We start from the raw sequence: 17,854 nt of genomic DNA, 5'->3' as shown, positions 1-17,854 counted from the left end.
ATGGAAAATGGAACACAGAACACAGTCTCTTGTGTAGCAGTGGTAACCGAACTTGGACTGACTGCCTGCTGGCTTCAGAAACACAGCTGAGAATCTTGCAGGGGGCAATTACTAATATAAGTGTCAACATCTTGCACCAAAGCCACCCTGCATCTCATCTGGTATTTCTTATCAGGTGAAAAGGAAGGCACAAAGTGCTGCAAGTTTCTGGATATCTGTCAGCGGCAAGAAAGAACCATTTCCATGTTCTGCCCCACTGACCCCTGCATGAAGTCACAAATGTGTCCTCTCCTTCCCAGCACTGCCACATTTTGCTGACCTGAAAAACATGTGGCTGTGGCTTTTATCCATCACTGGGAGGAGCTCCTTCCCTACCTTGGCTACATTTCCTTCCCAGGGCTACTGAACTCTCCCTCAATGCTGTTCATGATTTATTAGTCTGTGGCTGCTACTTTAAACGTATTGTGTGAGTAATTCAGGAATTGTTGGAAGTCCACGTCTAATATCAAGCTGAATTAATGAGAGCTCTTCCTTTGCAGAGACCAGATGCAAAGTTCCAGTTTCCCTGCTCAATGGGAAGGCGATTTATGAAAACAATACAGTTGGCAGTACAATAGCATATTTCTGTGAGAGGGGATACAGCTTGGAAGGGGAACCTGCGGCAGAGTGCACAAGAGATGGAAGATGGAGTAATCCCTTGCCTCTCTGTAAACGTGTGTGTTTGCTTTGTAATGAAAATGTGATCTCAGTTTGTAAGCACTAAAGGCTAGGCTGCTCTTCATTTAAATTGACAGTAAATGAGAGCAACTTCTGCAGATCTTTGTGGAAATGTACTGTAATTTTCTTCTGGAGTGACCATAAGCAGAATTTGTCACCTGTAGTTTAAAAAATTGGTTTGATCTACGTTGGGAGATTTGTTGGTGTGTATCCCATTTTTACAGAGGAACAAAGGGAGCAGTTACTGAGACATGTTAAAGCATTAACTTGTCTGAGTGGATTTTTGTGACAGTAAAAGACCAAGCTGTGTTCTGCGTAACTCCTTCTAGTTGGAAAGCTGACATAAAATGGAGTCAATTATAGTCAAGCACTTGATATGTGAGAAATCAGGTGAGAGGAAAGTTTGGAGGAGAAGGCAAAAGGGGGATGTTATTGTTGTCTACAATTGACTATTGGGAGTGTGTAAAGAAAAAAGAGCCAGACTCTTCTCAGACGTGCACAGTGGTAGGATGAGAGGCATGGACACAAGTTGCAAGAAATGAAATTCCAATTAAGTATTTGAAGAAACTTTTCACCATCATAGCAGGCAAATGAAGGAACAAGGACCCAGAGAGGACATGAAATCTCCATCTTGGAGATACTCAAATTTCAGTTGGTCAAGTCCCAGAGCAACCTCTGACCTATAGTTGGCCCTGCTTTGAGAAGGAGGTTGGACTTAATGGATGTATAAATTATTCTGTGAAATAGCACCTTATGCACATGTGTGCTGTGCATGCACCCCCTATATAGCCTTCCCTGTTGCTGTATGTGTCTGTAGCTAATTTTAAGATCCACTGTATCTTAGGGTGGTTAACTGGGACATTTAATTTTTGTATTACAAAGGACTCATAGGATTTTAGTTTCAGGAAACTGGCATCAGTCTCTGCTGTATATAGAGTCCAACCTTTTCCACATTCATGATGACATCAATAAAGCATGCAAAAATAGCTCAACAAGCTTACAGCCAGCAATAAATAAGATTATCAGAGAAATTCTAAACTCTAATGAAGTCTTTACTCAAACACATGGATTTTTGCTGCTCTTTATTGGTCCAGCCCCTCAGAAAAAGAAGTAGGATAGGTCTGGCTCTTTTTTATAGTAAGGTTATAGTAAACAGGAAGGACAAGAGAGAATGGTTTGATAGTAACAAGTAGGATATTTGCCACTTAAATCCTTAGTATATCTTCTACTGGCATGTATGGTATGGTAGTATGGTAGAGTATGGTAGCAAGCCATGTGACAGCAGAGAATCCAACCTTTTATTATTATTTTATGACCCAAATCTCATAACTTTACATCAAATTACACATTGGAGTTGTGTGCAGCATCCATTTCTATTGCTTTTGTTATTACTTGATTTTGAAATTTGCAGAAACTACTCTAAAGTATTCTCTTCTTCCATCCTTTTTCCCTCACACTATTTCTTTAAACAGCAAACCCTTGTCCTGTGCCTTTCGTAATCCCAGAGAATGCCCTTCTGTCCGAAGTGGATTTTTATGTTGGTCAGAACGTATCCATCAGATGCAGGGAAGGCTACCAGCTGAAAGGGCAGTCTGTGATCACCTGTAAGGCTGATGAGACCTGGACTCCAGCAACAGCTAAGTGTGAAAGTAAGTACACAAGGTCCAGTTCCGCAGGGGCTTAGTACTTTCTAGAGGGCTGATGATCACAGCTGTGTCACACAGGAGCATGACGGCACAGACATGTCAACACAGTGCTCCACCTAGGTGCAGTTATTCTGGAAGAGAGCTTTTGTCTACTACTGCCATTTGGAGAGGTGGGTCACTCCAAGAGATTCAGGCACATAAAGGCAACCTAAGAAGCTCTACAGAAGAGCTATTTCTTCTTTCTTTCTAACAGAGTTGTTTCTTTAAAAGGATCCAGAATATATCTGTGTGGGTTGATGCCCCAAGAGCATTCATTCTTCTATCGACTATACCCTACTGTAATTTTATTCTCAATTTACCTTTTGAAAGCACTGAGCTTTGATTGTTTGTTGGATACCCTAAATATCCCAGGAATGATCCTGTGAGATTATGGGTGATGAGAGTTGTAGGGAGAGGTGCTGCCTTTTACTGTGTTTATTGACATTGATAGAATGCATAGTGTCCTTTTGCAGGCATATCTGAAAGCTGTTTGGCTTCTGGCAAGGAATATTGTTGCTGTCAGACAGCGACATCACCTCACTCTACAAAGTCAGTATAGGCTGGGACCATCTGAAAGTTTCTGATCTATATGGTGGATATAGCCATTGTTGCGTTACCTAAAACTGCTGTTCCTGGCCATCTGCCTGCTCACTGGTTCTCCTTGTGAGTGTCTGCACCATGAAGAAGTCCTGCTTATTGATTTCCCATCAGAGGTGTCTCTCTGGCACCTCGCAGATCCTTTTGTGCAGTGCCGTCCAGGGTTAGAAACTGTATCCTGTAGGCATTGCAGCTCACCAGCCTCTGGGTGATTTCTTTTGTTTAGAGATATCTTGCGGCCCCCCAGCTCACATTGAGAATGCTCTGATTCGTGGTAGCTTCTATCAGTATGGAGACATGATCACCTATTCGTGCTACAGTGGGTACATGCTGGAGGGGCCCCTGCGGAGCATTTGCTTAGAAAATGGAACATGGACAACACCACCTACCTGCAAAGGTAAGTCTTTTTTATGAACAGAAGCACATCTTAACTTGCCATAAGCACGGAGGTGTCATCCTGGCTGCAATAAAAATGAAAATGAAATTTTTGCTAGTTTCAGTGCAGTCACAGTTTCACCCAGGGCATGTAAAGAGCAGGGTATTGCTTTCTTTCCAAGTGAAAGAGAGGACTTCCACAATTTTTCTCTTTAGTCCTTCCTAATCTTACTGTTCTGTTTGCTACAACGTTGTATCCCACACCTAAGATCTTCCCTCCTCACATCTTTTGTGAGAAAGTGACAGAACCAGTCATCTTTCTGACATGCTGAGCTGTTTCACATAAACACTCACTGCCAGTCAGTTTTTCATAGTCCAAGATCAAGTACAGCAGAAAGCAAAAGTGATCCAATGAGTGCCTAGTGTCTCTCACTGTGTTTAGAGCTTGGCAGCTCCTGAACATTGTTTTGCAATAAAATTCTTAAGGATAGGTTGATACAGCTCACTAAATAATACACACTAAGTACTGCAGAAAAGTCATGGTTTTAACAAAATAACAAAGACAAAATGTAGCCTTTCGACCCTTGGCATACCAGCAGCAAAATGTCACTTTTTGGTTTGTTGAGCTAAAAAATTCACTTGTTTATATTACAGAATTAATTCCTCTATACAGAAGATTCAAATAAATAAAAAGTTTTGAACAGAAAATGGGGGAAACCAACACAAAACAGAGATTATAAACTAAACAGATAAAAACAGATACAAGGATCTTCATATAGTAAAAACCAAGGATGAGGCGTAGCAAAAGGATTCCGGGGTCACAGGGCTTTGATGGAAGAGACCTTGCCATCTGCCATTTCCATATCAGAAGCTTGACCAGCCGCCTGCTGCTGGGTAGCTGTAGAGAAGTGAGTTAGCTGCATTCTGAAGCCTTATCTCAGTTGGTGTAACAGCAACCATACTACAAACAGGCTTAGGTATTTTGTTTTAGAAATGTAGTAAAAGTGAAAAAGCTTAGGGCACATTAGTGGCCAGTTGCAAGCAGCTCCGTTCCCTAGGCTCAAGAATTCCCACAGAAGAGGGGAGGTGCCAGAACACTCATCTGGGAACGTTAGAGCCATCATCAAAGTTGTTAGGTCTGCCTCTCCTCCTGCAAGTTTCAGCTCCCTGTGTTGAAAATAGAAGCAACAATACTTCCTTGCTCCTTGGCTATTTTCTGTTTAGGTCAGAAGCCCTTTGGAGATGGAGAATTCCATGCTGTGCTAAGCCTGACTAATCAGGGCCCACTCATAATTTTTTTATATAAATTTTGATAGCAAAATATTATGAATTTTAAGACCTAGAGAAGCTGAGTTGCCCTGCTCTATGAGAGCAGGCACTCTGTTAAAATTATGTATCTGGTAGTTGTAATTGCATGTAAAAACATGGATCAGTAGATCATTTTGAGGAGACCCAGAGCCAAAGAAGTGGGCTTTTAACTCCTGAACGTTTCAGGAATAGAAAAGCTGCTCCTGAAAAATGCGTTTCTCCCAGTTACGTGACCATGGCTTGCAGTTGCCATGAATAATCACCTCTCAAGTAGACAAGCAGAGTTTTACAGTGAAAGCACCTGAGTTTCTTCAGATGTCAAGAGGTATCCAAAAGTCCTGTTAGAAATTTACACTCCCAAAGCACCAAGCCCTTTCTGAAAAGTTTGACAAGTATCTCGTCATTTCTTTCTAAACCGTGTTGGCTGCAGAATTCTAGGCATTTCTGCATAATAGCTACTCTACCTAAGCTAGAGTTCATTAGCAAAATTATTTGGCTATTATCTCTTCAGATTATAACACTTCAGATTCTTCAGCTGCCCCTTTAACATCACTAGCTTTACTTTTTATTCTTATTTATTAGTTACACAGAACCCCACTTTATGCCAAGGGCTGTAATTTTCTGCTAAAAGAGGGTCTTGCCACTGGTTACTAGCAACCTGGAAGGGCTGATCTGCAAAGCATTGTCAAACGTGTATCCTGTTTGCAACACTATGGAGTCTACTGGGACTGACCAGAGAAATAAGCATTAGGAAAAATTATTTCAAAAAACAAACTGATGAGGTGGACAGATGATCAGAGTGTAGTTGCAGGAAAACAAAGCAGAATAGCCTGCCTTTTGGTGTGTTAAGGGAGAGCAATAACAATTTCCACCCCTTTTTTCACCTGAAAGGGGAACTAAACAGGACAAAAGAAGTTTCTGAGAGGACTGACCTGTGTTTTTGTGACACATGTCAAAATAATCTTTCAAAACTGCTTTATAATTCATTTGAGGGATTTGCCTAACAAAAGGCCTACAGGACGCAAGCCTTTGTGGTCTACATCAGAAGCGACATGAAAGCACTCTTTGTAATGATTCATACTGCATTTCTTGGTTTTGGCTCTGTGAGTTGATTATTAATGTGTCCTAAGCCTGCTTGAAACGTTCTTGCCCGGTTGAACAGGTTAGTTAACGTAAATATTATAATTAAAAAGCAGACTTCGTTAGCTGCTTTGGGAGAGCTCTCACCACAGCTGCACTTGCCTGAATCAGTGCTGGTTAGAGGTTGCAGGCCAGATTCTGATCTGAGTTTCAGGGGTGAGAAGTATTAGCCTGGATCTGCCGATCATAAACACCTGCAGGACTCCACAGACTGTGTGCACACATGCACACAGCTTGTCTGACTCCAGTTTTTTTTCTCTCTGAAATGCTCTAAAATCTGTATTGTCTGTTTGGCTTCTGCCTGCATCTTGCTGATCAGGAGTGGGCAGTGTGGAGCTACCAACCAAACAGTTCATACCCTGTCAGCAAACAAGAGAATTATGTGAGGGCAACTGAGGCATGGAGGAAATTATTCACTTGCAACCACAGGAAAGCTTTTTGGCAAAGCTGAGAACAAATACCAGAAATTATTTTTTTGCCCTTCTTACCCATGTTTGTCTTGCAGCAGTGTAATGCTTTTGTATCCTGTGGAGATAACTATCAGGCATGGATTTACAAGGGGATCTCAAAGATTAAGATTGATACCATGGATGTGAGATGTGCTACCACTAACCGAAGTCACAGTTAATTGTGCCCATTCTCTCCCCAGCACATCAGGACTGTATTTGCCCTGCTTGCTTTTACAGTAGCAAAAAAAGAGAATGAGATCCCAGCCTAATTTCCTGCTCTAAGCCTTTCTCTAGTCTTGTCTGTTGAGTGAAGAATAATCCCCACAGCTACAGACACAGAGTCACTGCCTGCCTAAATTGTTGTATAACAAGCGCACACCTAGGGATGATACTGACTTACTCATTCAGTTTCACAACCAGGACCTGGGCAGAAATCCAGGAAAAGCCTATCTCTGCCTGAGATCCTGGATTACTTAGAAAGATGGAGTTGCCATCCAAAGCGATTTCTGTAACTCATGAAATATCCACATCTTCTCCATTATCAGAGAGACAGAGAAAACAGATTTCAGAGACCATTTTTCATGGCCTTTGAATTTAACGTGGGATATCATTTATATGGTTTTTTACCTTCCATCCCATTGTATGTTCATGGGGTATCGTTTTAAGTGGCGTGGATCATGCAAAGCTTTAAATGGTTTTTGATTCAACTTTCATAAATTTTCATTGCACAAAGGAAATCTAGTTGGCACAGTATTTTGCTTTAGTCAGCACCCAGAGACAAGCTGTCTGTGTAGTCACAGATATTTTCACAACAAAAATTGTTCAAAATACCTGTTAAAATATTGCAACTTCTGTGAACCTGCCAGGGCCTAAGGTCTTTTCCCATTCTCATTATCAACTGACGTTTGAAGGGAAGGCTCTTGAGACTGAAAAATAAAATGGCAAAAGTTTTGGCCTCATTTCAGCAGACTCCAAGCTGGAGCTTGCAGCTTGGCGTGGCTTAGCTGCAAGAGTGACTCAAGTTTGGCTCTATCAGGGGAAGAGTTGCATTCTTTCCAAAGTGGAGCTCAGGTCTGAACGGTGTTTCAGTGTGCTAAACCACTGTTTGTATTTAATACTAACATTGAACGAGATCTGAAACACTCAAAGCCTAAACTTGTATTTTGCTCACCTAGTAACTAATTAAAGATAGGATGCAATTAGCAGTTCACACCGAGTTTCCTCTGTTCATAACTACCACTAATTAGAAGTTAGTCTGATTACTTATTTGTTCTGTAGTATCGTCTCAAAGCCACAATTTTTGATCTTCTATATATAGTATGTACACCAACATGACAAGGATTGTACTTCCTCCAATGATCTTTAAGTCTAACATGTTTGTACTTAGCTTGCCACCTGATTTTGTAAAGTAGTCCTGGTTTTCCTGGATGTATTAGCCAAGATACGATACGATGTCATAGAAATGATGATGAAGTCCAAAGCCTGTCCAGTCCAGGCATCGTGTTGGGCTAGCCTGGTAGAGTCCGCTTTAAATTCCTCACTTTTATGATCAGGTGCTTATTAACCGGTGTGTGAGCCAAGGAGCACCAGTCTGCATGAATGCTAAGTGAAGTTTATAATCACACTTTGGGTTCCACAGGTAAACACTTCACTGTGCTACTGCTGCACCCTTGTTGGTCACTCCTCATTATGCTGGATGATAGTGCAATTAAAATTGCTTGTTCTACCACAGTGTTTAATCTTATTTTCAACAAACCCTATATTATGCCACATGGCATTATCTTGGTGTTTCATACCAAGGTTAGAAGAAATCTTGATTTTATTTTAGAGTTAATTTAGAAGGGGGGGGGGGCAGGTAACATGTTTGTCTGGGGTGGAGTTTTTTTTGGATGTGACCATCCAACCAATGCCTTATCCACTGAACAGTCCACCCATCAAATCCATATCTCTCCAATTTAGACAGAAGGATGTTGTGCAGGACCATATCAAAGGCTTTAGAGAAGTCCAGATAGATGGCATCTGTAGCTCTTTCCTTGTCCACTGATGTAGTCACTCCATCACAGAAAGCCACTGGGTTGCTCAGGCAGGACTTACCCTTGGTTAAGCCATGCTGACTGTCTCAAATCACCTCCCTGTCCTCCATGTGCCTTAGCATAGCTTCTAGAAGGATCTGTTCCATGATCTTCCCAGGCACAGAGGTGACTGATCATCTTAAGAGTTCCTTTGCTCTTGCTCACAGTACCTAGTCAGACACACAGAGCCAGAAAACAATGTAGCCCTTGAAATCAAAGTCAAGGTATGTTTCTGAACCTCACTACATTTGTTTGTTCTACTCTAAACTTTACAACTGCAAAGACCTGTGCAAAATGCTGAATTGCTAAGCTTCTAATTAGCTGTCTTGGGTTTTTCATAACATTATATTGTTTGCAGCTGTGTGTCGGTTTCCGTGTCAGAATGGTGGCATCTGTGAGCGACCAAATGCCTGCTCATGTCCAGATGGCTGGATGGGTCGTCTCTGTGAAGAGCGTATGTATATCATCCCTAAATGTAATTTTAAGGCTGTTATAGGTAAGGCAAGTGAATTTACTGCAGTGAACCAGATGGGAAAATTAAAAGCATAAGAGACAAAACCGTAAAAATCACTACTTTATTCTGCTTGACAAATTAGAACACAAAGGACCGACTGATTGCTTGTTTCTGGATAAATGACCATGCCTTGACATCTCCAAACCAAAACAAGCACTTTTTTAATTGATGTGATGTTGTTTGTGGGTGTTCTTTCACTTATGGTTGAAAAACAGCCTGCTTCAGTTCTCTGAAGTCTGTTTCTAATAGTATGGGGGAAAGAACAGGGGTTAGAACAGAAGAGATGTGAGTGTACTGCTGATGGATGCATTTGTTTCTCGGCTTCCTTTTTTATCAGTCTGTGATTATGAACCTTATCAATTCCTGTTCAAGTAATACAACTGTGTCATCTTTTCCATGCTGTCCTTCCTCACCTGTGTGCCTGTGGCCCACAAATTCTGGGCTGGCTCTTTGTGGTCTTGATCTCTGAATAGTTAGAGAACTGGATCTGTTCAGATTGAAAAGAAACAAATCTGACTCTTGGGCCTGTCAGAGATTCCCTGGGTGACATGGGAGATAGCAGTTTATGCCATGTTCCCCATTTTCTTCATTATGATCTTAGCACAAGGAGTTTGGGAGGGCTAACCCTTTCATGCTGGCATAGCTGCTGCACGAGAAGCCTTATTACTGTACACATAGTTAGGCATGGGTCTGTGTGGATAGAAAAGGAAAGTACCCTTGTTGTATTTAGTACTCCGTGTGGCACTGACTTAAAAGCTTTAGCTGGACATCTTTTAAAGCTGTCCAAGAGCACCTGAAGCTGAGGTGTTGTCACTGTCCCTGACTCCAAGTATACATGGAGACCTACAAAAAGATAGGCACCTCCTCCTGTAGTTCATGGAGAGGAATGTGGCTCATGCATTTTGCAAGGTAGATGTATCACATCTTAAAATGGTCCTCTGAGGTCCTCCGCAGCTTTCGAGTCTTCTCTGTGGCAGTGTCATTTCCACATGGCACAAATTCGTTGTAGATACAGAATGAGGAGAAGTAGTTCGGCAAGTTTTGTCCTTCTGCACTTACAGAAACTCCAGCTATGTTGTGCATTCACACAGCCCCCTTTTGCTGCCCCTGTGTCTGTCACTAGCATCACAGCCAGACACACAAACTCAGCCCTGTGCATTTCACAGTTTCAGCAGAAGAGGGCTGAGCCTGTGCCTGGCAGAATTGCGTTTGGTATGCCACAGTTGATTTCCTTATCTTACAATTAGTAATAATATTTAATGCATTCTTCAGGACCAGAGGACAAATTTTCTGCCCCCAGTCCTTTTGATCTGTCATCCCAATTCAGACCCTGTTTTCCCGTATGAGGAAAATGAACAGGCAGCTGACTAGCCAGATCACACTTCATGCAGATACAGGCACTAGCTCTCTTTTTTCTTTTTTTTTTTCTTTACTTTGGCATGGGTAGTGAGGAAAGGAGAAAAGGATTCCCACCATTGGTTAGTGCCACCTCAGTTTTGCAGCATTGCTTGTCTAGTAAGGTGCACCTTTGAACAGAAAAGATAGGTTTAGTCTTCGGACTTGAGGGCCTGTTGTGGAAGTCAAAGGGATTTTTGAGTGCTAGCATTGGGCACCAATCTGTCAGGATCAGGCCACAGGTGAGGCCACAGAGCTCTGACAGAGTTCAGTCACCTTATGGTTCACAGTACATTTCACAGATAACAAGATAAACTCAACTTCTTGAGAGAGGCCTGACCACTCTAAAAGACATGCAGAGCGCTACTAGTTAAATGATATAGACAAGTAATTCTTGGTGACAGGGGTTAGTCCCATGGGATCTGTGGAACTTCAATGTTCTTTTCTTATCCAGCCTGACTGCACCTGCTCAGCTTGACCTCTGCTGTGCAGCAGAAGAGAAAGAACTTCCGCATCAATCCTCTGCAACCCCCATCCACCTTCCCAGTATAAAACTCTGCTGGAAGTGCCACTCAAGGGTCTAAATTTGAGACCCAGCTCAACTCTTGCTCTTATTAGAGCATGTTCACAGAATATTTCATTCCATTAGGGTAGTGGAGATGGTAGTTTTTTTGAAGGTACTTAAGTCATGACCAGTGTGCACATTGGACAATTTTGCAGGTCGTCTGCTCACAGGAGCAGTATAGCTTGATTGGTGCCTCAGTCCTGAGGCCTTCAGCGGCTTGGTATCTGCTTTTTCTTCCCCAAAGCTTCCAGCCACAGTCAACCTGTTGCACCCAAAATGCCTTCTATCAAAGCTGTCTTTCCATGGGGAGCCTGTGGTATCACCTGCCTTGGCATGTTTTCACTGCCCCAGACCAAGTGCTTTTCTATGGGCAGTGCATAGATTAATTGATTTGGCCATTGCCTTGTGGGACTCACAAACAATCCAGTTGTTTGTAATTAAAGCATGAACTGATTTTGTTAGCCTCTGTCACAGAAGTGGGACATGTCTGTGGGTATTACACATGAGAAATAAACAAACAGCCCTGCTCATTTCCAGTGAGCACAGAGCCTACAGGCATCTGGAGGACTCTAGCAATTGCTCCAGTCTGTCCATTTGTTTGTCATCATTCCTTCTCATTTCTCGCTGCCATGCCAGTCGTATTTGCTGCTCATGCCTTGTGGGTAGATCATACTCAACTCTGCTGATACTGCATGCAAGCACTTCAAGGGGAAGTAGAGTTTCTAATTAAGCACAGGTTCTTTTCTTGCACATTTTATTCTTTGCTTACATGGGAGGTAATTCTTTTCACTGGTTCTCTTCTCCTCTCCTTAGCAATATGCATTCTGCCGTGTCTCAATGGAGGTCGCTGTGTGGCCCCCTACCAGTGTGACTGCCCCCTTGGATGGACTGGATCGCGCTGCCATACAGGTAAAACTCTTTTCACCTGTATTTTTTCTCACTTTTTGTGACTCTACTATCAATCCCTAGCACCGTTCAATAATACTCTGTAGAACTACTAAGCTTCTCACAGGAAAACTGAGGCCTGCAACAATATTCCTGGAGGATTTGCTGTCCGCAGCTGCAAGCTATTTTCAAACTAGTCCCTGGTAAGTCTTTAAAATCCTCAGAAAAGTTTGCTCCCAGAAAGGACAGACAACATTCACAAAAGTGCTGTCTGGAAGAAGCAGGGCAGAGAAGAGAGGATTTCCAAAGAGAAGAATGAAACTAGACTGTCCATTCCAAGAAGAGTTAGAATTTCAGTTTCATCTTCAGCACATGACGGTCACCATCACACTCACAAACAAGCTGCAGGTACTACAGAGGTTTTTCACCACATAGCTGTCTGATTTGGGGGACTCCCACTTACTGCCTGTGCGCTGAGCTAGGCAAGAGGGCAGAGCAAAGCAAGGATTTGCTTAAGGATAGTTGAGTTTAATGGGTACGTGGTACCCATGTAAGGTACTGTGTACACGGTATGTGGGTACCTTACATTAGGTATCATCTAAGTTCTCTGAACAAATTTAACGTGTGCTGCATTTTACTAGATGTCTTACATGCACCTAACTGAGGCTGAAGGGCATGTAGCACACCAAAATAGTGAGGGGTAGTGAGGGGAGTGATTCTAGGCTCCAGACCTGTGTCCTGGCAAGTCAGCTTGTGTCCGATGAGGCTGATTTGCAATTAGGGATACTATTTGAACCCAAGTTTGGGATATATGGTTCCAGACCAAGGCTAAACAAATGTCAGTTTTTGAAAGGCTTGTCCCTGTGGAAATAGCCTGTAAAACTCATAGCAATTGAGTGATTGTTGAAATGTCTTTCAGTTGTTATTAAATCTCAATCACTAATGAATGTTAACTATTTTTAAAAATTTTTGTGCAGTTCACTGTATTTTTATTGTCCGGGTGCACCTTAACTGATTGTTAACAGGGCCTTAACATGAAAGCCTGATTTTGCCTTCCTGCAAGATTTTGGAGTGGCTGATTCGGTGAACTGGAGGAGGAAGTCATGCTTTTGTTAACAAATGTTCATATTATTTGTTCAACTGATAAGAATAATGAGTCTGCAGGATAAGCAGCAAACCCAACCATCCTTCAGCAAATTGAAATTCTGGAGTGAACATTTTAACTGAGAACTACTGTTTTCTGAAGGGACAATTGCGTAGCACATAATGCATCATTTCTTCTCATATTTCACAAACTTTACAGCTCTAACAGTATAGGTCATTGAGGAGAATAGATGCCTTTTTCACTTTTGGGCTAGCAACTCAAATCTGTTCAGGCTGACTTGCTTTTTGGTAGGTGAATAAAAAATACCAGTGAGCAGCTCTCTCTGTGTCAAAGCCCATTCATAGAAGCTCGTAACCACTGCTTATGAAGTTACTAAACTGCTTCTCATTTTACTTACTGGTCTTGACCTTTTGCCATGATAGACCAAAGTGAAATGAGAAATATTTGGATTAACTGCTCGTCTCACAGGAATAAGTATGTGCATAAAGTGAGAGCTAAAGATGTTTCGTTCCAGAATCAGAAGTAATTTTCAATGTCACAAACTTGGTGCACTTAATTGCACAGGGATGGTCCATGTCTATAATCACCTGCCATTATTTGTTCATGTTTGGCCCAGAGGAATCATAGTAGTGTTTTTCCATCTCCTTTCACATTCCTGTGGTTACTTATTTCCATTTCCTGTAATTCCACTTTAATCAGTGTTTCCATATGGATATTTCTTGCAAAAATATTACTCAGCATTTGTCCTCACTGGTATCTTTAGGTCTTTCCTCTAGATACGGCATTATCTGCTTAAAAGACTTCATGTCTTTCAGCTTTCCTGCAATATAAATGTCTCTGTTCGAAGTACCTCATTAAGAGAGTCTCTAAATGTGTTCTCTAAATTCTTTGGTGCTTTATCTTCCAGTCTCAAAATTGTTAGGAAGACTTGAAGCCTTGACTTTTGTTTTGCTACTTGCTACCCTTGGGCTAGGCCGTTACCCAAAAGCAGATGCAGCCATTTCACAGCTGGCCCAGCATGACCCTGTCAGGCAGGCTAGTGTTTGTTCTCTAATTCAAATGCCTGGTACCGCCTACTTACACCTCCTATGGTTATCCAGTGTCTTTCAGGAACCTACTGTCATTCTCTGCTTCCTTTCCTTGTCTCCATGCAGGTTGCCATTGACGTGCCTCCTGTTGATCTGTAAACGGCTTTCTGACCTTTAACTTTCTCTGTTTATGCTGCCTCATTCTGTACTTTTTTACCACATCTGGTGTCTGCTTGTCCTGGCTGCTTTTTAGCTGTCACATTCCTTTCATATAAACCCACATTTTCTTCCTAGAAATAAGGCCTATTCTCCTGTTGATCTTCTAACTCTTCTCTCCTGTTTCCTCCTCCTGCTTCCACTTGCATTCCTTTTTTTTTGCCTCAAGTTGAGGCAAAAAGAAAAGAATTTTTAAGGCAACATAAAATAATACATTGGCTGTTTCATGCAGCTCATACGCTGCAGCAAAAGCGCAATAGCAACAAGCAGCAGAGAGTGTCAAATCACATTCAGCAGAGATGTCCTTCTGAGGCTGCCCTTTCCAGAGCAAGCCATCTTTTACAACAGACTCACAGGTGCTATTTAATGTTGTAGTTTTGAGAGTAGCCTGTTCTTAACAGAATAATGCAGGCTGGATTTTCAGTGCCCTGGCTCCTTAATCCGCTTGTTGTGGGTGTGCTCATTAATGCAACTCTGTATGTGTCTGTACGCAGCTGTTTGCCAGTTGCCTTGCTTAAATGGTGGGAAGTGCATACGACCAAATCGATGCTATTGTCCTTCATCATGGACTGGACATGACTGCTCTAGGTAAGTGTTGCCGAGGGCTGTCCCATATCTAGGCTGAATCACACCCTACTGTACTCTATATCTGAAGAATGTGCAATTAATTTTGCGCATTTTGAGCATCTCTAGATCCTGTAAATCAGTCGTCATCGGATGGCTCCTGATTTATGGGCAATCTGGAAAGACCGTAGAGAATAATCTGCAAAATGATTGCCAAACTTCTAGAAAACTCAGGAAGTGGTACATTTACATGTAAGCAGACAGGCAAACCCGCAAGGTTTAGCCTTATTTTTAATGGTGGAAATTGAGATGTTTGTTATAGTCTGATACAGAATGTTCTTAAGGAAATTTGGAAACTTGTGTACAAGTGTTCATTTTGAATTGTATATACCTCAGCTCGGTCCAAGTTCAAGACTAGAGCCATGCAACAGATGTTATAAATAATAGCTCTTCTTACACCTAGTGTTGGGTGATGTAATCATTTAAAGAGTACAACACAGTGTCTCTGAGTCAAGTCCCAGTTCAAGCCACCTGGCAGTGGAGTCCCTGTATCAAGAGGCCCAAGGGCTGGGCTTAGATCTGGTTCACATGTGCTCTCTTTTAGAGAGTTTTAACAGTACTTGTGTTTGGGTTTGCTGATTCGTGTCTAATGGGGCCAATAGCAGACTAGCTTTGTTTTTTAAAGTTAACTTGTGAAGTTTGGGTGTTTAGCTTCGAGGTCAGTCTGAACAGGACCCAGTTTTTCTTTGGAAAGATGTTTTATTTTACACTGCCATTAAGAGCTATTTACAGCCCTGAACAGGGAAGGGTGGTGGGATGGCAATGATATCGTTGTGGTCAGGATGCAGCATGAGTCCTCCTGCTCCCTGCATGGAATATTAATGAGGGCCATGAAAACATGCTAGCAAAAATATTTATACCTCAGCTCACACAGGCTCCTACTGAACACATTGCTCATGATCTTGGAGAGGTAAATAAATAACAGCTGAATATTAATATTTTTATTCAGGATACAGACAAAGACGTTGTACATTTTTTCTATTCTTCTTTCTGGACAGGGAGTGACAGAAATTCCTCCCTGACTCTCTGAGATGCTGTTTATCTTAAAGCTATAGAAAAGGTGCTTGTTTGAGAAATCACATTGTCCAAAACGAATAGTTTTCATTTGTCATCTGTGATTATATATGCCTAAGTGAAGTAACTTAAATGTACTGCCAACAAACAGTATCAAGCTTTAGAATGTAAGCTACACATAAAAAGTCTGATAGTATTTCCATTCAGGACATGAAGCAGAGAAGCCGAAATCCAGTGGACGTAGCAGCCAAAAAATATGGAGTTTATCACTGAGGCAAAGAAAAGTTTCAGGCTATTGCCAAACTGGACTCTGGACTCTTCTTGTTTCGTTTTTTTTTTTTTGTCCAAGTGCTGCACTGTGAAGTCTGAGAGAGCATGGATCAAGTCTGAGAGGCTGGCAGTCTAGCAGTTCATCCCTTCAAAAGCTGTTTGAGAGGAAGTTTTACACCCAGAACTGGGGCAGTGAGAGGAGGAGAAGAGACAGAAACAAGCACTAAGATCTGCTTCGTATTTTGTTAAGGTTTGCCCTCAGCTGCCAGTGGCTCTTTTATGGGTTATGATGCTGTGCTGAGGACTCAATACAAGCAAAGCAGGAGTAAATGCCATGATACCAAAGATACGCTGTTGCAGGTTAACTGGGTGTGACTTATAAGGGGCAGCTGAAAGGGCCAAAAGGTTTTGTCGGCATCCAGGGCAAGATTAGCTCCAAACCACTCTGTGATGGGTCATGACTTGTATTAAATGCCAGATCTCTCTATTCCCCATGTCCACTCTTTTCCCTGTCAATATGCCATCTTGAGCTGTGGCACTCTAATCCCCGGTGTACCTGCAGACACCATCTTCTCATGCCTCACTGTTGATCTTGTTTGGTATGTTCAGTACAGCACTGATTTTATTTTGTTTGGCTTTTTTGATGCAGGAAACGGAAGACTGGATTCTATCCCTTTTAACATCAGAGCAGCAGTTCTACCTTCAGATATTTCTTCAGCCTAGGCACCAGGACTTGGAATCTAATGCGTCGTAAATCAAATCCATTGCTTCCCTTCCCCCTCAGCTCCCTTGTTTTGTATTTTATTTTGTGGTACATTTTTTACTATGCCTTTCCATTTTTAAAGAAATTCATCTGTATTTCTCATTTACAAAAGTATTATCAAATATATGCTGCTACACACACCATACACACATACACATAAAGATTCCTACTGTCCACTGAGGAAGTGGTTGTGTATAGTGAGGTCCCTCCCATTTCTTACATACTGTCAGCTAATTAAACCATACTATACTGCCAACCATGATTAAACAGGATGTGGCAATTCTGCTTACCATCAGCCAAAGCATAACTAAGTCCAGCGACTCAACAGTAAAGAATAGTTACGCAAGGCTAACTGAGCCGCTAAACTTTGCATTGGGCCTATTTCTGAACTCATTTTGATGTAAATTGGAAGTACATGTGATAAAGTCCATGTTGTAACCACAGTTTCTGGTGGGCATAAGAAGAAGATTCTGTAATGTATATTATGTGACATTAACATAATTGGAGAGTGACTTAGTGGAAGGCATCAGCATGATTTTTACCTGAGATTTATTGGTAAAATAGTCAAAAAAGATGAGAGAACATCATGTCATTCAGAGAAAGATGGACCAAGTCTAGCCAACAAGAGCCTTTGAGGCTTTTTTGGCTTAGGGGCAGTTCAGGTGTCGCTCTAAAACTGGATAATCCAGGATCCAGCAGTGGGAAGCAGGAGGACCACTGAAACTTGCGCTTCCCACTTGCCATGGGACAAACCACCTGCCTGCAACCAATATCTCCTTCCTGTGTAAATGATGAAATACATGTCTAGCCGCTGTCTGCCAGGTGAATGCTTTTGATACATGGGGTGTGGGTCCCAGAGTTTCACTGCCCCTGAAATGGAAAGAGAAGACACCGGTTATGTTTACAGGTGAAACTTTGCTATTTGCTTACAGAAAGGTTGTATTTATGTTATGCAGAACTCTCAGAGAACTGGAAAAGGCCTCCCTTGAGTACACACACAGGCAGAAGTGCTCGGCTGAGTGAGAAATACTGAGAGTACACATGCTGTCAGATATCTCTTTCTCTGTTGATCCCATTGCATCTGAGGATAACACACACCTGAGTGCCATCGTTAAGTCATGCTCTAATGAAC

At 41.9% G+C, this 17,854-nt stretch overlaps 1 protein-coding gene across 2 annotated transcripts in view; it reads left to right on the top strand.

Moving 5' to 3' along the window:
- Positions 1–17,592, top strand: part of SVEP1 (sushi, von Willebrand factor type A, EGF and pentraxin domain containing 1) — a 130,927-nt gene extending 113,335 nt beyond the window's left edge. For both annotated transcript variants that reach the window (XM_054187053.1, XM_054187052.1), the window contains 7 exons: positions 540–713; positions 2,190–2,366; positions 3,226–3,396; positions 8,702–8,797; positions 11,631–11,726; positions 14,546–14,639; positions 16,609–17,592. In XM_054187053.1, coding sequence (XP_054043028.1) covers positions 540–713; positions 2,190–2,366; positions 3,226–3,396; positions 8,702–8,797; positions 11,631–11,726; positions 14,546–14,639; positions 16,609–16,639 — 839 coding nt within the window. In that variant the 3' untranslated portion in view covers positions 16,640–17,592. The remainder of the gene's footprint in view (positions 1–539; positions 714–2,189; positions 2,367–3,225; positions 3,397–8,701; positions 8,798–11,630; positions 11,727–14,545; positions 14,640–16,608) is intronic.
- Positions 17,593–17,854: the final 262 nt, after the last annotated feature.

Source organism: Rissa tridactyla, chromosome Z, assembly GCF_028500815.1.
Source record: "Rissa tridactyla isolate bRisTri1 chromosome Z, bRisTri1.patW.cur.20221130, whole genome shotgun sequence".
NCBI classification, from domain to species: domain Eukaryota; kingdom Metazoa; phylum Chordata; class Aves; order Charadriiformes; family Laridae; genus Rissa; species Rissa tridactyla.
This window is presented reverse-complemented; position numbering and strand designations above follow the sequence as displayed.